Source organism: Eucyclogobius newberryi, unplaced genomic scaffold (genome assembly GCF_026437365.1).
Source record: "Eucyclogobius newberryi isolate DKJ021-1_F unplaced genomic scaffold, fEucNew1.0.hap1 SCAF_39, whole genome shotgun sequence".
NCBI classification, from domain to species: Eukaryota; Metazoa; Chordata; class Actinopteri; order Gobiiformes; family Gobiidae; genus Eucyclogobius; species Eucyclogobius newberryi.
This window is the reverse complement of record NW_027316045.1, coordinates 4,587-22,160: the sequence shown is the minus strand read 5'-3', so window position 1 is coordinate 22,160 and position 17,574 is coordinate 4,587. Positions and strand designations below refer to the sequence as shown.

At 50.6% G+C, this 17,574-nt stretch overlaps 2 protein-coding genes across 3 annotated transcripts in view; one reads left to right on the top strand and one right to left on the bottom strand.

The window, feature by feature from the left end:
- afg3l2 (AFG3-like AAA ATPase 2) overlaps positions 1 to 2,834 on the top strand; it is a 511,786-nt gene extending 508,952 nt beyond the window's left edge. The window contains exon 18 of one of the 2 annotated variants that reach the window (XM_072462199.1): positions 2,811 to 2,834. The gene's annotated coding sequence lies outside the window, so the exon portion shown is untranslated. The remainder of the gene's footprint in view (positions 1 to 2,810) is intronic. The other variant, XM_072462201.1, reaches the window with a different exon arrangement.
- On the bottom strand, positions 1,279 to 13,563 carry LOC140376942 (phakinin-like; the record flags this gene model as incomplete). Its single annotated transcript, XM_072462181.1, has 5 exons — positions 1,279 to 1,467; positions 2,103 to 2,431; positions 10,462 to 10,554; positions 11,695 to 11,847; positions 13,407 to 13,563. Coding segments are annotated over 5 exons (814 nt in total), but the record flags the coding sequence as incomplete, so codon positions are not given.
- Positions 13,564 to 17,574: the final 4,011 nt, after the last annotated feature.

Below are 17,574 nucleotides of genomic sequence, written 5' to 3'. Positions count from 1 at the left end.
AAGTGACTACAGACTGTTCTAAAGTAACTAGACTGTTCTAAAGTGACTACAGACTGTTCTAAAGTGACTACAGACTGTTCTAAAGTGACTACAGACTGTTCTAAAGTGACTACAGACTGTTTTAAAGTTACTACTGACTGTTCTAAAGTGACTACAGACTGTTCTAAAGTAACTAGACTGTTCTAAAGTGACTACAGACTGTTCTAAAGTGACTACAGACTGTTCTAAAGTAACTACAGACTGTTTTAAAGTTACTACTGACTGTTCTAAAGTGACTACAGACTGTTCTAAAGTAACTAGACTGTTCTAAAGTCACTACAGACTGTTCTAAAGTGACTACAGACTGTTCTAAAGTAACTACAGACTGTTCTAAAGTGACTACAGACTGTTCTAAAGTGACTACAGACTGTTCTAAAGTGACTACAGACTGTTCTAAAGTGACTAGACTGTTCTAAAGTCACTACAGACTGTTCTAAAGTGACTACAGACTGTTCTAAAGTAACTACAGACTGTTCTAAAGTGACTACAGACTGTTATAAAGTTACTACAGACTGTTCTAAAGTATCTACAGACTGTTCTTAAGTGACTACAGACTGTTCTAAAGTAACTGCAGACTGTTCTAAAGTGACTACAGACTGTTCTAAAGTGACTACAGACTGTTCTAAAGTGACTACAGACTGTTCTAAAGTAACTACAGACTGTTCTTAAGTAACTACAGACTGTTCTTAAGTGACTACAGACTGTTATAAAGTTACTACAGACTGTTCTAAAAAAACTACGGACTGTTCTAAAGTAACTACAGACTGTTCTAAAGTAACTACAGACTGTTCTAAAGTGACTAGACTGTTCTAAAGTGACTACAGACTGTTCTAAAGTGACTAAAGACTGTTTTAAAGTGACTACAGACTGTTCTAAAGTGACTACAGACTGTTCTAAAGTAACTAGACTGTTCTAAAGTTACTACAGACTGTTCTAAAGTAACTAGACTGTTGTAAAGTAACTACAGACTGTTCTAAAGTAACTACAGACTGTTCTAAAGTAACTACAGACTGTTCTAAAGTAACTACAGACTGTTCTAAAGTGACTAAAGACTGTTCGAAATTGACTACAGACTGTTCCAAACTGTTCTAAACTCCCCCTAGCCCTCTCTCCTCCAGACTCCGCCCAGTTTAACGTCTCTATAAGTGGCTGTGGGAGGAGCTTAGACCAGGACTAGGTCTGTTCTCGCCGATTGAAGCAGAAGAAAGAAAACTTGTCTCTGAAAACGTTCAACTTTATTTTCCTCAAGAAACAGCTCAGACTCAGAAGAACCAATCACAGCAAAGCCCTCGTCTTCGCTGCGACAGCAGCAGAGGCTCATGGGAGATGCAGTCTTGACACCAGTTTCAGGTTTGTTTGTTTTTCTGTGGTTTGGGCCCAGAACTGTGAGAGCCAGGGGCCCCGGATCCTCCAGGTTCAGAGTGAAGTCTGAGGAACAGAACCACAGACAGGCTGGTTACAGGGCAGAACAGAACCACAGACAGGCTGGTTACAGGGCAGAACAGAACCACAGACAGGCTGGTTACAGGGCAGAACAGAACCACAGACAGGCTGGTTACAGGCAGAACAGAACCACAGACAGGCTGGTTACAGGGCAGAACAGAACCACAGACAGGCTGGTTACAGGCAGAACAGAACCACAGACAGGCTGGTTACAGGGCAGAACAGAACCACAGACAGGCTGGTTACACCACAGACAGGCTGGTTACAGGCAGAACAGAACCACAGACAGGCTGGTTACAGGCAGAACAGAACCACAGACAGGCTGGTTACAGGGCAGAACAGAACCACAGACAGGCTGGTTACAGGGCAGAACAGAACCACAGACAGGCTGGTTACAGGGCAGAACAGAACCACAGACAGGCTGGTTACAGGGCAGAACAGAACCACAGACAGGCTGGTTACAGGGCAGAACAGAACCACAGACAGGCTGGTTACAGGGCAGAACAGAACCACAGACAGGCTGGTTACAGGGCAGAACAGAACCACAGACAGGCTGGTTACAGGGCAGAACAGAACCACAGACAGGCTAATAATGCTTTTGTTTTTGCAGTGAAACTCACTGCAGCTCTGGGGTTTTCTGGGTCCATCTGGTCCCTGAGTCCTGGTCCAGTCCCTGGTCCAGACCCCGGTCCAGTCCCCGGTCCAGTCCCTGGTCCAGTCCCTGGTAGCGTCTCTCTTCTGGCTCCAGCAGGCCGTGGTACAGAAGGACCTCCTGCTCCAGTCTGTGTTTGTTGCTCAGGAGCGTCTCCAGGTCTCGTCGTTGCGTCTCGGCCTCAGACCGAACCTGGTTCAGCTCCGACTCCAGACGAGACACAACTGAGCCCAGGTTCTGAAGCTCCACCTCCTGCCAGTGCCGGGCGTCAGTGAGCGACGCCTCCAGACCACGCTTCTGCAGAGAAGATCCAAAACCTGTTCAGAACCTAAAGGTTACAGATGTAACTACGGTTCTATGAATCCCGGATGACCCCTCTGTGACCTCTCTGTGACTTTCTGTGACCTCTCTGTGACCTCTCTGTGACCCCTCTGTGACCTCTCTGTGACCTCTCTGTGACTTTCTGTGACCCCTCTGTGACCTCTCTGTGACCTCTCTGTGACTTTCTGTGACCTCTCTGTGACCTCTCTGTGACCCCTCTGTGACCTCTCTGTGACCCCTCTGTGACCTCTCTGTGACCTCTCTGTGACCCCTCTGTGACCTCTCTGTGACCTCTCTGTGACTTTCTGTGACCCCTCTGTGACCTCTCTGTGACCTCTCTGTGACTTTCTGTGACCCCTCTGTGACCCCTCTGTGACCTCTCTGTGACCTCTCTGTGACCCCTCTGTGACCTCTCTGTGACCTCTCTGTGAGGCTATATAGTCACGTGACACAGAGAGCCCCGCCCCTTTTCTTCTTAGGAGCAACCCGGGGTCTGAGGGAGCCGCAGCACCAGAAACCAAAACCTGTCCGGCCGAAGCGGGGCCCCAGGAGAAGAGTCCAGAGGAGAGTCCATCAGGGACAACCACAGGGGAATATCCAAAATCCTGCACATTCCGTGGGACAGTGGGACAGTGGGACTGTGGGACAGTGGGACAGTGGGACTGTGGGACAGTGGGACAGTGGGACTGTGGGACTGTGGGACAGTGGGACAGTGGGACTGTGGGACAGTGGGACAGTGGGACGCCCTCACACTGAGAGTGTGGAGCGTCCAGTCGTCCAGGTCAGACGTTTTTAGAGCTCGCGCCTGGAGGAGACAGAGACAGGGTTTTTAACCCTGACGTCCTCCTGTGAGGGCGTGCAGCTCCCTGACGTCCTCCTGTGAGGGCGTGCAGCTCCCTGACGTCCTCTTGTGAGGGCGTGCAGCTCCCTGACGTCCTCCTGTGAGGGCGTGCAGCTGAGCAGCCTCGGTCTCCTGCAGAACGACCGACCGAGAGGGGCACGTGGTCATCCCTGTCCAGCCCGTGCACAGGAGCGCCTTCACCTGGCCCGCTCAGACATGAGGTGTATCCGGGCGGAGTGAGGCATCACGATACAGTCGGGGCGAGCGTCTGTAGTGAGGCCTCGCCTCAAATGCTCCACGCCCAAACATGAGGGACATAAGCCACACGGGCCCTGCAGACCAGTGTCTCCAGCATCTCCAATACAAATGCCCTCTGTAGCACCGGGCGCCGCCCACCAGGAGTGTACCCCAAAACCAGGGGTGTGCCCCAAAACCAGGGGTATGCCCCAAAACCAGGTCAGGCTGTGAACGCCTTCACCTTCTTTTTCAATTTATTTTTTTACAAAATGAACCAGGAGGAGCCTCGAGTGTTTGAAACTGTGTTTGACTCAAATGCAACGAGTCGTTTAGGCCGAGGACGATCAACAGAAACCGCTGAAGCAGGACGACATCCACCTAGCTGCAGATGCTAACAGCGTGTAGTCGGCTACATCCACCTAGCTGCAGATGCTAACAGCGTGTAGTCGGCTACATACACCTAGCTGCAGATGCTAACAGTGTGTAGTCGGCTACATCCACCTAGCTGCAGATGCTAACAGCGTGTAGTCGGCTACATCCACCTAGCTGCAGATGCTAACAGTGTGTAGTCGGCTACATCTACCTAGCTGTAGATGCTAACAGCGTGTAGTCGACTACATGCACCTAGCTGCAGATGCTAACAGCGTGTAGTCGGCTACATCCACCTAGCTGCAGATGCTAACAGCGTGTAGTCGACTACATACACCTAGCTGCAGATGCTAACAGTGTGTAGTCGGCTACATCCACCTAGCTGCAGATGCTAACAGCGTGTAGTCGGCTACATACACCTAGCTGCAGATGCTAACAGTTTGTAGTCGGCTACATCCACCTAGCTGCAGATGCTAACAGCGTGTAGTCGGCTACATGTCGACTTGACCATGAATTCTCTGAATTCTGCTCTTGACGTTGCAGCTCCGTTAAAACAGAAGGTCATTAGGTCAAAGCGCCTCCTCCTGGTACAACCAAGAACTGCGTTCACATAAACAAAGAGTTAGAAAGTTAGAGGGATTATTTCGTCGCTCTCACACAGAAGAATCTCTAAAAGCAGGAAAAGTTGCTCCTGTCCTGTCAGCAGCTCTGAGTGAGGCCCAAACCAGATATTATTCAAATCTAATAGAAGTCAACAAAAGTAACACTAAATTCCTTTTCAGCACTGTAGCTAGGCTAACAAACTGTCACAGTGCAGTAGAGCCCTCAATCCCAGCTACACTTAGCTCTGATGATTTCCTCCTATTTTTTAACAATAAAATAAAAACAATCAGAGATAAATGAGATGAAATTACCCCCGCTATTAGCCCTGAACTAGCCCAAGCTGTAAATCTAACGTCCCAGATAAATCCACCTGTAAACTTAGAAAGGTTCACAGCTGTTGATCAAGAGAGAGAACTTCAGCCCTTATGTCCTCTAAAAGCTCCACTTGTGTCCTAGACCCCATTCCAAGCTCCTCAAAGACATTCTCCCCCTAATTATAGACCCTATTCTTAATATAATAAATACTTCAGTAGAAAGTGTTTATGTTCCACGTCCTTCAAACATGACGTCATTAAACCTCTTCTGAAAAAGACTCATCTAGATCCCGACCTATTGGTAAACTACAGACCTATTTATAACCCACCACAGCAGGGTCCAGAGCCCACCACAGCAGGGTTCAGAGCCCACCACAGCAGGGTTCAGAGCCCAACACAGCAGGGTTCAGAGCCCACCACAGCAGGGTTCAGAGCCCACCACAGCAGGGTTCAGAGCCCACCACAGCAGGGTTCAGAGCCCACCACAGCAGGCTTCAGAGCCCACCACAGCAGGGTTCAGAGCCCTCCACAGCAGGGTTCAGAGCCCACCACAGCAGGGTTCAGAGCCCACCACAGCAGGGTTCAGAGCCCACCACAGCAGGGTTCAGAGCCCACCACAGCAGGGTTCAGAGCCCACCACAGCAGGGTTCAGAGCCCACCACAGCACTGAAACTGCACTAGTTAAAGTCACAAATGATTTGTTATTAGCCGCTGACGATGGACTGGTCTCAGTCCTGGTCCTGTTGGACCTCAGCGTTTGACCATCGACCACAACATTCTACTGCAGAGGTTAGAATGTGATGTAGGTGTTGGAGGCCCCGCCCTCAGAGGCCCCGCCCTCAGCTGGTTTAAATCCTATTTATCTGATAGGTTCCAATTTGTTAATGTAAACCAGAGCTCCTCACCTGCTCTAAAGTAATTTACGGTGTGCCACAGGGTTCGGTACTCGGTCCAATTCTGTTTACTCTTTATATGCTACCATTAGGCAACATTATCAGGTCACATGACATTAACTTCCACTGCTCTGCAGACGACACTCAGCTGTATTTATCAATGAACCTGATCAGAGCGATCAAGTAGACAGACTTAGTACTTGTGTGAAGGAGATAAAAACCTGGATGACACTAAACTACCTGCTTCTTAACCCTGAAAAAACCGAGGTCATTGTGCTGGTCCTAAGCATCTACGAGACGCTCTATCTGAGCAGATAGTCACACTGGACAATATCAGTGTAGCCTCCAGTTCTACTGTAAGAAACCTTGGAGTCTTATTTGACCAGGAGCTCTCATTTAAAGCTCATATAAATCAAGCTTGTAAAACAGCCTATTTCCATTTGCGCAACAAGAGCCAAAATCAGAAGAATCCTGCCTAAAAGTGATGCCGAAAAACTTATCCATGCATTTGTAACGACTAGATTAGACTACTGTAACTCCTGCTTACAGCAGGTCCTAAAAGCTCCATAAAAAGCTTTAACTGGTTCAAAATGCAGCAGCAAGATTACTAACAGGAACAAAAAGAAGAGAGCACATTACGCCAGTGCTGAAGTCTCTTCACTGGCTCCCCGTCGAGTCTAGAATCAAATTCAAAATTCTACTCTTGACCTACAAAGCCATAAATGACATGGCCCCATCCTACCTCAAAGATGCTATAGAACCATCTCATCCAAACAGAGCTCTTCGCTCTCAGAATGCTGACCTTCTGGTGGTGCCAAGAGTCTCTAAAAGTACTGTAGGAGGTAGAGCTCCTGTGTTATGGAATCAGCTCCCGACCCATGTTAAATATGCTGACACAGTCTCTTCATTTAAGTCCAGGCTTAAAACGTTCCTCTTCGAAAACGCTTATGGTCAGAGTAGTTAGGAACAGAAACATAAACCCACAGCTTCAGCTACGCTGCCCTAGGAGTAACTGTGCTGGGGGAAGTATGACAGCTTGAGCACTATCCTCTTCTTCTTCTGACTACTTATGCTATCAAACAATATTTATTTTTTGATTCCACTTGCAAACTGTTCACCGCCTTCTTTTTCTTTCTCTCACTCCTGAGGACCTGTGGACCCAGATGCCCCTCCCCTGGTGAAGTGGTCCCTGCCCCGTGTGGACGGTCCCTCTTCTGCCTGAAGAGTGGCTCCAGCTCCAGTCTCCCTCACGTCTGTGAGAGTGGGATCTCTCCTTCACTGGAACTCCTCCAGGTTTCTACGCTTTTTTCCCAAAGAGGTTTTTTTTGTAGTTTTTCCTGCTGAAGGAGAGTCTAAGGACAGAGGACCCTGGGACATCGTCCCTCGCCACCACAGACATTGTCTGACTCCCTCGCCACCACAGACATTGTTGATTCATTTCTCCCTGTGGCCCTCAGAGGCAACTGTTGTTGTGATTTTGGGCCTTACAAAAATAAATTGATTTGATTTGATTTGATTACATCCACCTAGCTGCAGATGCTAACAGCGTGTAGTCGGCTACATCCACCTAGCTGCAGATGCTAACAGCGTGTAGTCGGCTACATCCACCTAGCTGCAGATGCTAACAGCGTGTAGTCGGCTACATCCACCTAGCTGCAGATGCTAACAGCGTGTAGTCGGCTACATCCACCTAGCTGCAGATGCTAACAGCTTGTAGTCGGCTACATCCACCTAGCTGCGGATGCTAACAGCTTGTAGTCGGCTACATCCACCTAGCTGCGGATGCTAACAGCGTGTAGTCGGCTACATCCACCTAGCTGCAGATGCTAACAGCGTGTAGTCGGCTACATCCACCTAGCTGCAGATGCTAACAGCGTGTAGTCGGCTACATGCACCTAGCTGCAGATGCTAACAGCGTGTAGTCGACGACATCCACCTAGCTGCAGATGCTAACAGCGTGTAGTCGGCTACATCCACCTATCTGCAGATGCTAACAGCGTGTAGTCGGCTACATCCACCTAGCTGCAGATGCTAACAGCGTGTAGTCGGCTACATCCACCTAGCTGAAGATGCTAACAGCGTGTAGTCGGCTACATCCACCTAGCTGCGGATGCTAACAGCTTGTAGTCGGCTACATCCACCTAGCTGCGGATGCTAACAGCGTGTAGTCGGCTACATCCACCTAGCTGCAGATGCTAACAGCGTGTAGTCGGCTACATCCACCTAGCTGCAGATGCTAACAGCGTGTAGTCGGCTACATCCACCTAGCTGCAGATGCTAACAGCGTGTAGTCGGCTACATCCACCTAGCTGCAGATGCTAACAGCGTGTAGTCGGCTACATCCACCTAGCTGCAGATGCTAACAGCGTGTAGTCGGCTACATCCACCTAGCTGCAGATGCTAACAGCGTGTAGTCGGCTACATCCACCTAGCTGCAGATGCTAACAGCGTGTAGTCGGCTACATCCACCTAGCTGAAGATGCTAACAGCGTGTAGTCGGCTACATCCACCTAGCTGCGGATGCTAACAGCTTGTAGTCGGCTACATCCACCTAGCTGCGGATGCTAACAGCGTGTAGTCGGCTACATCCACCTAGCTGCAGATGCTAACAGCGTGTAGTCGGCTACATCCACCTAGCTGCAGATGCTAACAGCGTGTAGTCGGCTACATCCACCTAGCTGCAGATGCTAACAGCGTGTAGTCGGCTACATCCACCTAGCTGCAGATGCTAACAGCGTGTAGTCGGCTACATCCACCTAGCTGCAGATGCTAACAGCGTGTAGTCGGCTACATCCACCTAGCTGCAGATGCTAACAGCGTGTAGTCGGCTACATCCACCTAGCTGAAGATGCTAACAGCGTGTAGTCGGCTACATCCACCTAGCTGCAGATGCTAACAGCTTGTAGTCGGCTACATCCACCTAGCTGCAGATGCTAACAGCGTGTAGTCGGCTACATCCACCTAGCTGCAGATGCTAACAGCGTGTAGTCGGCTACATCCACCTAGCTGCAGATGCTAACAGCGTGTAGTCGGCTACATCCACCTAGCTGCAGATGCTAACAGCGTGTAGTCGGCTACATCCACCTAGCTGCAGATGCTAACAGCGTGTAGTCGGCTACATCCACCTAGCTGCAGATGCTAACAGCGTGTAGTCGGCTACATCCACCTAGCTGCAGATGCTAACAGCGTGTAGTCGGCTACATCCACCTAGCTGCGGATGCTAACAGCGTGTAGTCGGCTACATCCACCTAGCTGCTGATGCTAACAGCGTGTAGTCGACTACATCCACCTAGCTGCAGATGCTAACAGCGTGTAGTCGACGACATCCACCTAGCTGCAGATGCTAACAGCGTGTAGTCGACTACATCCACCTAGCTGCAGATGCTAACAGCGTGTAGTCGACGACATCCACCTAGCTGCAGATACTAACAGCGTGTAGTCGGCTACATCCACCTAGTTGCAGATGTTAACAGTGTGTAGTCGGCTACATCCACCTAGCTGCGGATGCTTACAGCGTGTAGTCCGCTACATCCACCTAGTTGCAGATGCTAACAGCGTGTAGTCGGCTACATCCACCTAGCTGCAGATGTTAACAGTGTGTAGTCGGCTACATCCACCTAGCTGCGGATGCTAACAGCGTGTAGTCGGCTATATCCTCCTAGCTGAAGATGCTAACAGCGTGTAGTCGGCTACATCCACCTAGCTGCAGATGCTAACAGCTTGTAGTCGGCTACATCCACCTAGCTGCGGATGCTAACAGCGTGTAGTCGGCTACATCCACCTAGCTGCAGATGCTAACAGCGTGTAGTCGGCTACATCCACCTAGCTGCAGATGCTAACAGCGTGTAGTCGGCTACATCCACCTAGCTGCAGATGCTAACAGCGTGTAGTCGGCTACATCCACCTAGCTGCAGATGCTAACAGCGTGTAGTCGGCTACATCCAACTAGCTGCAGATGCTAACAGCGTGTAGTCGGCTACATCCACCTAGCTGCAGATGCTAACAGCGTGTAGTCGGCTACATCCACCTAGCTGAAGATGCTAACAGCGTGTAGTCGGCTACATCCACCTAGCTGCAGATGCTAACAGCTTGTAGTCGGCTACATCCACCTAGCTGCGGTTGCTAACAGCGTGTAGTTGGCTACATCCACCTAGCTGCAGATGCTAACAGCGTGTAGTCGGCTACATCCACCTAGCTGCAGATGCTAACAGCGTGTAGTCGACGACATCCACCTAGCTGTAGATGCTAACAGCGTGTAGTCGACTACATGCACCTAGCTGCAGATGCTAACAGCGTGTAGTCGGCTACATCCACCTAGCTGCAGATGCTAACACAGCCCCTGAGGAGCAGCTAGCGAACAATTCAATGTTTTCCGCTTACAACTCGACAAACCTGAGCGAGAAGAAGAAAAGAGACTGAGCTCTCGGTGTCACGTGACTATATAGCCTCACGTGGGTCACGGAGAGGTCACAGAGAGTCACAGAAAGGTCACAGAGAGGTCACGGAAAGGTCACGGAAAGGTCACGGAAAGGTCACGGAGAGGCACCCGGAGGTCAGAAGGGATGAAATACAACTCAAGTTTAAACTTTAGTGAAGCTGACGCTCTGTAGTTTCAAGTTCAAACTTAGAGTCAGGAGGGCGTGGTCAGGAGGGCGTGGTCAGTTGGGTGTGGTCAGGATGGCGTGGTCAGTTGGGCGTGGTCAGGAGGGCGTGGTCAGGAGGGCGTGGTCAGTTGGGCATGGTCCTCACCAGAGCTCGCTGGGACTCGGTCTGAGCTTGAAGACTCTGGACTTTACAGGACGATTCTTGGACCTCACACTTCAGCTCCTCCACCTCCTGGTCCTGACTCACCTGCAACAAACCAGGACTAAACCAGGACTAAACCAGGACTAAACCAGGACTAAACCAGGACTAAACCAGGACTAAACCAGGACTAAACCAGGACTAAACCAGGACTAAACCAGGACTAAAGCAGGACTAAAGCAGGTCTAAAGTAGGACTAAAGCAGGACTAAAGCAGGACTAAAGCAGGACTAAACCAGGACTAAAGCAGGACTAAAGCAGGTCTAAAGTAGGACTAAAGCAGGACTAAAGCAGGACTAAAGTAGGACTAAAGCAGGACTAAAGCAGGACTAAAGCAGGACTAAACCAGGACTAAAGCAGGACTAAAGCAGGTCTAAACCAGGTCTAAAGCAGGTCTAAACCAGGACTAAAGCAGGTCTAAACCAGGACTAAAGCAGGACTAAAGCAGGACTAAAGCAGGACTAAAGCAGGACTAAAGCAGGACTAAACCAGGACTAAAGCAGGACTAAAGCAGGTCTAAAGCAGGACTAAAGCAGGACTAAAGCAGGTCTAAAGTAGGACTAAAGCAGGACTAAAGCAGGACTAAAGTAGGACTAAAGCAGGACTAAAGCAGGACTAAAGCAGGTCTAAAGTAGGACTAAAGCAGGACTAAAGCAGGACTAAAGTAGGACTAAAGCAGGACTAAAGCAGGACTAAAGCAGGACTAAAGCAGGACTAAAGCAGGACTAAACCAGGACTAAAGCAGGACTAAAGCAGGACTAAAGCAGGTCTAAAGTAGGACTAAAGCAGGACTAAAGCAGGACTAAAGTAGGACTAAAGCAGGACTAAAGCAGGACTAAAGCAGGACTAAAGCAGGACTAAAGCAGGACTAAACCAGGACTAAAGCAGGTCTAAACCAGGACTAAAGCAGGACTAAAGCAGGACTAAAGCAGGACTAAAGCAGGACTAAAGCAGGACTAAACCAGGACTAAAGCAGGACTAAAGCAGGTCTAAAGCAGGTCTAAAGCAGGTCTAAACCAGGACTAAAGCAGGTCTAAACCAGGACTAAAGCAGGTCTAAACCAGGACTAAAGCAGGTCTAAACCAGGACTAAACCAGGACTAAAGCAGGACTAAAGCAGGTCTAAACCAGGTCTAAAGCAGGACTAAACCAGGACTAAAGCAGGTCTAAACCAGGTCTACATGTGGTCTGACCTTGGTCTCGGTGTCGGTCTGGACCCGGTTCTCCTCACAGACCTTCTCCCATTGTGCTCGGATGTGGTCCAGGATCTGGTCCAGTCCGGTCTGAACTGAGTCGGGTTGGTCCAGGTCCAGGGCGTAGAGTCTGTGCACGTCCTGCAGGGGGCGACATGATGTTCTTGAGTCTACAGGATTTATAATTACTTTGTAATCATATTTATATATCACAGAGCGCCCCCTGTGTGTGTGAGAGGAAGAGCGCCCCCTGTGTGTGAGAGGAAGAGCGCCCCCTGTGTGTGTGAGAGGAAGAGCGCCCCCTGTGTGTGTGAGAGGAAGAGCGCCCCCTGTGTGTGTGAGAGGAAGAGCGCCCCCTGTGTGTGTGAGAGGAAGAGCGCCCCCTGTGTGTGTGAGGAAGAGCGCCCCCTGTGTGTGAGAGGAAGAGCGCCCCCTGTGTGTGTGTGAGAGGAAGAGCGCCCCCTGTGTGTGTGAGGAAGAGCGCCCCCTGTGTGTGAGAGGAAGAGCGCCCCCTGTGTGTGTGAGGAAGAGCGCCCCCTGTGTGTGAGAGGAAGAGCGCCCCCTGTGTGTGTGAGAGGAAGAGCGCCCCCTGTGTGTGTGAGAGGAAGAGCGCCCCCTGTGTGTGTGAGGAAGAGCGCCCCCTGTGTGTGAGAGGAAGAGCGCCCCCTGTGTGTGTGAGAGGAAGAGCGCCCCCTGTGTGTGAGAGAGAGGAAGAGCGCCCCCTGTGTGTGAGAGGAAGAGCGCCCCCTGTGTGTGTGAGAGGAAGAGCGCCCCCTGTGTGTGTGAGAGGAAGAGCGCCCCCTGTGTGTGAGAGGAAGAGCGCCCCCTGTGTGTGTGAGAGGAAGAGCGCCCCCTGTGTGTGAGAGGAAGAGCGCCCCCTGTGTGTGTGAGAGGAAGAGCGCCCCCTGTGTGTGTGAGAGGAAGAGCGCCCCCTGTGTGTGAGAGGAAGAGCGCCCCCTGTGTGTGTGTGAGGAAGAGCGCCCCCTGTGTGTGAGAGGAAGAGCGCCCCCTGTGTGTGTGAGAGGAAGAGCGCCCCCTGTGTGTGTGAGAGGAAGAGCGCCCCCTGTGTGTGTGAGAGGAAGAGCGCCCCCTGTGTGTGTGAGGAAGAGCGCCCCCTGTGTGTGTGAGAGGAAGAGCGCCCCCTGTGTGTGAGAGGAAGAGCGCCCCCTGTGTGTGTGAGAGGAAGAGCGCCCCCTGTGTGTGTGAGGAAGAGCGCCCCCTGTGTGTGTGTGAGGAAGAGCGCCCCCTGTGTGTGTGAGAGGAAGAGCGCCCCCTGTGTGTGAGAGGAAGAGCGCCCCCTGTGTGTGTGAGAGGAAGAGCGCCCCCTGTGTGTGAGAGGAAGAGCGCCCCCTGTGTGTGTGAGAGGAAGAGCGCCCCCCCTCCTCGGGTTTCAGGAGGTGGACATTTGGTGGCATATTATGTGTATGAATGATAATATAATACATCCATGGTATGAACACTTGTCTCCGCCCCTGGCCCCGCCTTCACCTGGCCCCGCCCTCACCTGTTGGTGGCTCACTCCTGGCCCCGCCTTCACCTGGCCCCGCCCTCACCTGTTGGTGGCTCACTCCTGGCCCCGCCTTCACCTGGCCCCGCCCTCACCTGTTGGTGGCTCACTCCTGGCCCCGCCCTCACCTGGCCCCGCCCTCACCTGTTGGTGGCTCACTCCTGGCCCCGCCCTCACCTGGCCCCGCCCTCACCTGTTGGTGGCTGATCTGCAGCTGCTGCAGCTCCGCCCACAGGTCATGTGAGCGCTGCTGAAGCTCGAGTCGAGTTGGAGCCGCCTCCTCCACCACTTTGAGCAACGCACTTATCTCCTCCTCCAACTGCTGCCGCCAAGAACGCTCGGAATCAAACCTGAGAGCACAGAAGAAGACGCTCAGAGAAGAAGACGCTCAGAGAAGAAGACGCTCAGAGAAGAAGACGCTCAGAGAAGAAGACGCTCAGAGAAGAAGAAGACGCTCAGAAAAGAAGACGCTCAGAGAAGAAGACGCTCAGAGAAGAAGACGCTCAGAGAAGAAGAAGACGCTCAGAAAAGAAGACGCTCAGAGAAGAAGACGCTCAGAGAAGAAGAAGACGCTCAGAAAAGAAGACGCTCAGAGAAGAAGACGCTCAGAGAAGAAGACGCTCAGAGAAGAAGACGCTCAGAGAAGAAGACGCTCAGAAAAGAAGACGCTCAGAGAAGAAGACGCTCAGAGAAGAAGACGCTCAGAGAAGAAGACGCTCAGAGAAGAAGAAGACGCTCAGAAAAGAAGACGCTCAGAGAAGAAGACGCTCAGAGAAGAAGACGCTCAGAGAAGAAGAAGACGCTCAGAAAAGAAGACGCTCAGAGAAGAAGACGCTCAGAGAAGAAGACGCTCAGAGAAGAAGACGCTCAGAGAAGAAGAAGACGCTCAGAAAAGAAGACGCTCAGAGAAGAAGACGCTCAGAGAAGAAGAAGACGCTCAGAAAAGAAGACGCTCAGAGAAGAAGACGCTCAGAAAAGAAGACGCTCAGAGAAGAAGACGCTCAGAGAAGAAGACGCTCAGAGAAGAAGACGCTCAGAGAAGAAGAAGACGCTCAGAAAAGAAGACGCTCAGAGAAGAAGACGCTCAGAGAAGAAGACGCTCAGAGAAGAAGAAGACGCTCAGAGAAGAAGACGCTCAGAGAAGAAGAAGACGCTCAGAAAAGAAGAAGACGCTCAGAAAAGAAGACGCTCAGAGAAGAAGACGCTCAGAGAAGAAGACGCTCAGAGAAGAAGACGCTCAGAGAAGAAGAAGACGCTCAGAAAAGAAGAAGACGCTCAGAGAAGAAGAAGACGCTCAGAGAAGAAGAAGACGCTCAGAGAAGAAGAAGACGCTCAGAGAAGAAGACGCTCAGAGAAGAAGAAGACGCTCAGAGAAGAAGAAGACGCTCAGAGAAGAAGACGCTCAGAGAAGAAGACGCTCAGAGAAGAAGACGCTCAGAGAAGAAGACGCTCAGAGAAGAAGACGCTCAGAGAAGAAGACGCTCAGAGAAGAAGAAGACGCTCAGAAAAGAAGACGCTCAGAGAAGAAGACGCTCAGAGAAGAAGAAGACGCTCAGAGAAGAAGACGCTCAGAGAAGAAGACGCTCAGAGAAGAAGACGCTCAGAGAAGAAGAAGACGCTCAGAAAAGAAGACGCTCAGAGAAGAAGACGCTCAGAGAAGAAGAAGACGCTCAGAGAAGAAGACGCTCAGAGAAGAAGAAGACGCTCAGAGAAGAAGACGCTCAGAGAAGAAGAAGACGCTCAGAGAAGAAGACGCTCAGAGAAGAAGAAGACGCTCAGAAAAGAAGACGCTCAGAGAAGAAGAAGACGCTCAGAGAAGAAGACGCTCAGAGAAGAAGACGCTCAGAGAAGAAGAAGACGCTCAGAAAAGAAGACGCTCAGAGAAGAAGACGCTCAGAGAAGAAGACGCTCAGAGAAGAAGAAGACGCTCAGAGAAGAAGACGCTCAGAGAAGAAGAAGACGCTCAGAAAAGAAGACGCTCAGAGAAGAAGACGCTCAGAGAAGAAGAAGACGCTCAGAAAGAAGAAGACGCTCAGAGAAGAAGACGCTCAGAGAAGAAGAAGACGCTCAGAAAAGAAGACGCTCAGAGAAGAAGACGCTCAGAGAAGAAGAAGACGCTCAGAGAAGAAGACGCTCAGAGAAGAAGAAGACGCTCAGAGAAGAAGACGCTCAGAGAAGAAGACGCTCAGAGAAGAAGACGCTCAGAGAAGAAGAAGACGCTCAGAAAAGAAGACGCTCAGAGAAGAAGACGCTCAGAGAAGAAGACGCTCAGAGAAGAAGAAGACGCTCAGAGAAGAAGACGCTCAGAGAAGAAGAAGACGCTCAGAGAAGAAGAAGACGCTCAGAGAAGAAGACGCTCAGAGAAGAAGACGCTCAGAGAAGAAGACGCTCAGAGAAGAAGAAGACGCTCAGAGAAGAAGACGCTCAGAGAAGAAGACGCTCAGAGAAGAAGACGCTCAGAGAAGAAGAAGACGCTCAGAGAAGAAGACGCTCAGAGAAGAAGAAGACGCTCAGAGAAGAAGACGCTCAGAGAAGAAGACGCTCAGAGAAGAAGAAGACGCTCAGAGAAGAAGACGCTCAGAGAAGAAGACGCTCAGAGAAGAAGAAGACGCTCAGAGAAGAAGACGCTCAGAGAAGAAGAAGACGCTCAGAGAAGAAGACGCTCAGAGAAGAAGACGCTCAGAGAAGAAGAAGACGCTCAGAGAAGAAGAAGACGCTCAGAGAAGAAGAAGACGCTCAGAGAAGAAGAAGACGCTCAGAGAAGAAGACGCTCAGAGAAGAAGACGCTCAGAGAAGAAGAAGACGCTCAGAGAAGAAGACGCTCAGAGAAGAAGACGCTCAGAGAAGAAGAAGACGCTCAGAGAAGAAGACGCTCAGAGAAGAAGAAGACGCTCAGAGAAGAAGACGCTCAGAGAAGAAGACGCTCAGAGAAGAAGACGCTCAGAGAAGAAGAAGACGCTCAGAGAAGAAGACGCTCAGAGAAGAAGACGCTCAGAGAAGAAGAAGACGCTCAGAGAAGAAGACGCTCAGAGAAGAAGAAGACGCTCAGAGAAGAAGACGCTCAGAGAAGAAGAAGACGCTCAGAGAAGAAGACGCTCAGAGAAGAAGAAGACGCTCAGAGAAGAAGACGCTCAGAGAAGAAGACGCTCAGAGAAGAAGACGCTCAGAGAAGAAGAAGACGCTCAGAGAAGAAGAAGACGCTCAGAGAAGAAGACGCTCAGAGAAGAAGACGCTCAGAGAAGAAGACGCTCAGAGAAGAAGAAGACGCTCAGAGAAGAAGACGCTCAGAGAAGAAGACGCTCAGAGAAGAAGAAGACGCTCAGAGAAGAAGACGCTCAGAGAAGAAGAAGACGCTCAGAGAAGAAGACGCTCAGAGAAGAAGACGCTCAGAGAAGAAGACGCTCAGAGAAGAAGAAGACGCTCAGAGAAGAAGACGCTCAGAGAAGAAGAAGACGCTCAGAGAAGAAGAAGACGCTCAGAGAAGAAGACGCTCAGAGAAGAAGACGCTCAGAGAAGAAGACGCTCAGAGAAGAAGAAGACGCTCAGAGAAGAAGACGCTCAGAGAAGAAGACGCTCAGAGAAGAAGAAGACGCTCAGAGAAGAAGACGCTCAGAGAAGAAGAAGACGCTCAGAGAAGAAGAAGACGCTCAGAGAAGAAGACGCTCAGAGAAGAAGACGCTCAGAGAAGAAGAAGACGCTCAGAGAAGAAGAAGACGCTCAGAGAAGAAGAAGACGCTCAGAGAAGAAGACGCTCAGAGAAGAAGACGCTCAGAGAAGAAGAAGACGCTCAGAGAAGAAGACGCTCAGAGAAGAAGACGCTCAGAGAAGAAGACGCTCAGAGAAGAAGACGCTCAGAGAAGAAGACGCTCAGAGAAGAAGAAGACGCTCAGAGAAGAAGACGCTCAGAGAAGAAGACGCTCAGAGAAGAAGAAGACGCTCAGAGAAGAAGAAGACGCTCAGAGAAGAAGACGCTCAGAGAAGAAGAAGACGCTCAGAGAAGAAGACGCTCAGAGAAGAAGAAGACGCTCAGAGAAGAAGACGCTCAGAGAAGAAGAAGACGCTCAGAGAAGAAGACGCTCAGAGAAGAAGACGCTCAGAGAAGAAGACGCTCAGAGAAGAAGAAGACGCTCAGAGAAGAAGACGCTCAGAGAAGAAGACGCTCAGAGAAGAAGAAGACGCTCAGAGAAGAAGACGCTCAGAGAAGAAGAAGACGCTCAGAGAAGAAGACGCTCAGAGAAGAAGAAGACGCTCAGAGAAGAAGACGCTCAGAGAAGAAGACGCTCAGAGAAGAAGAAGACGCTCAGAGAAGAAGACGCTCAGAGAAGAAGAAGACGCTCAGAGAAGAAGAAGACGCTCAGAGA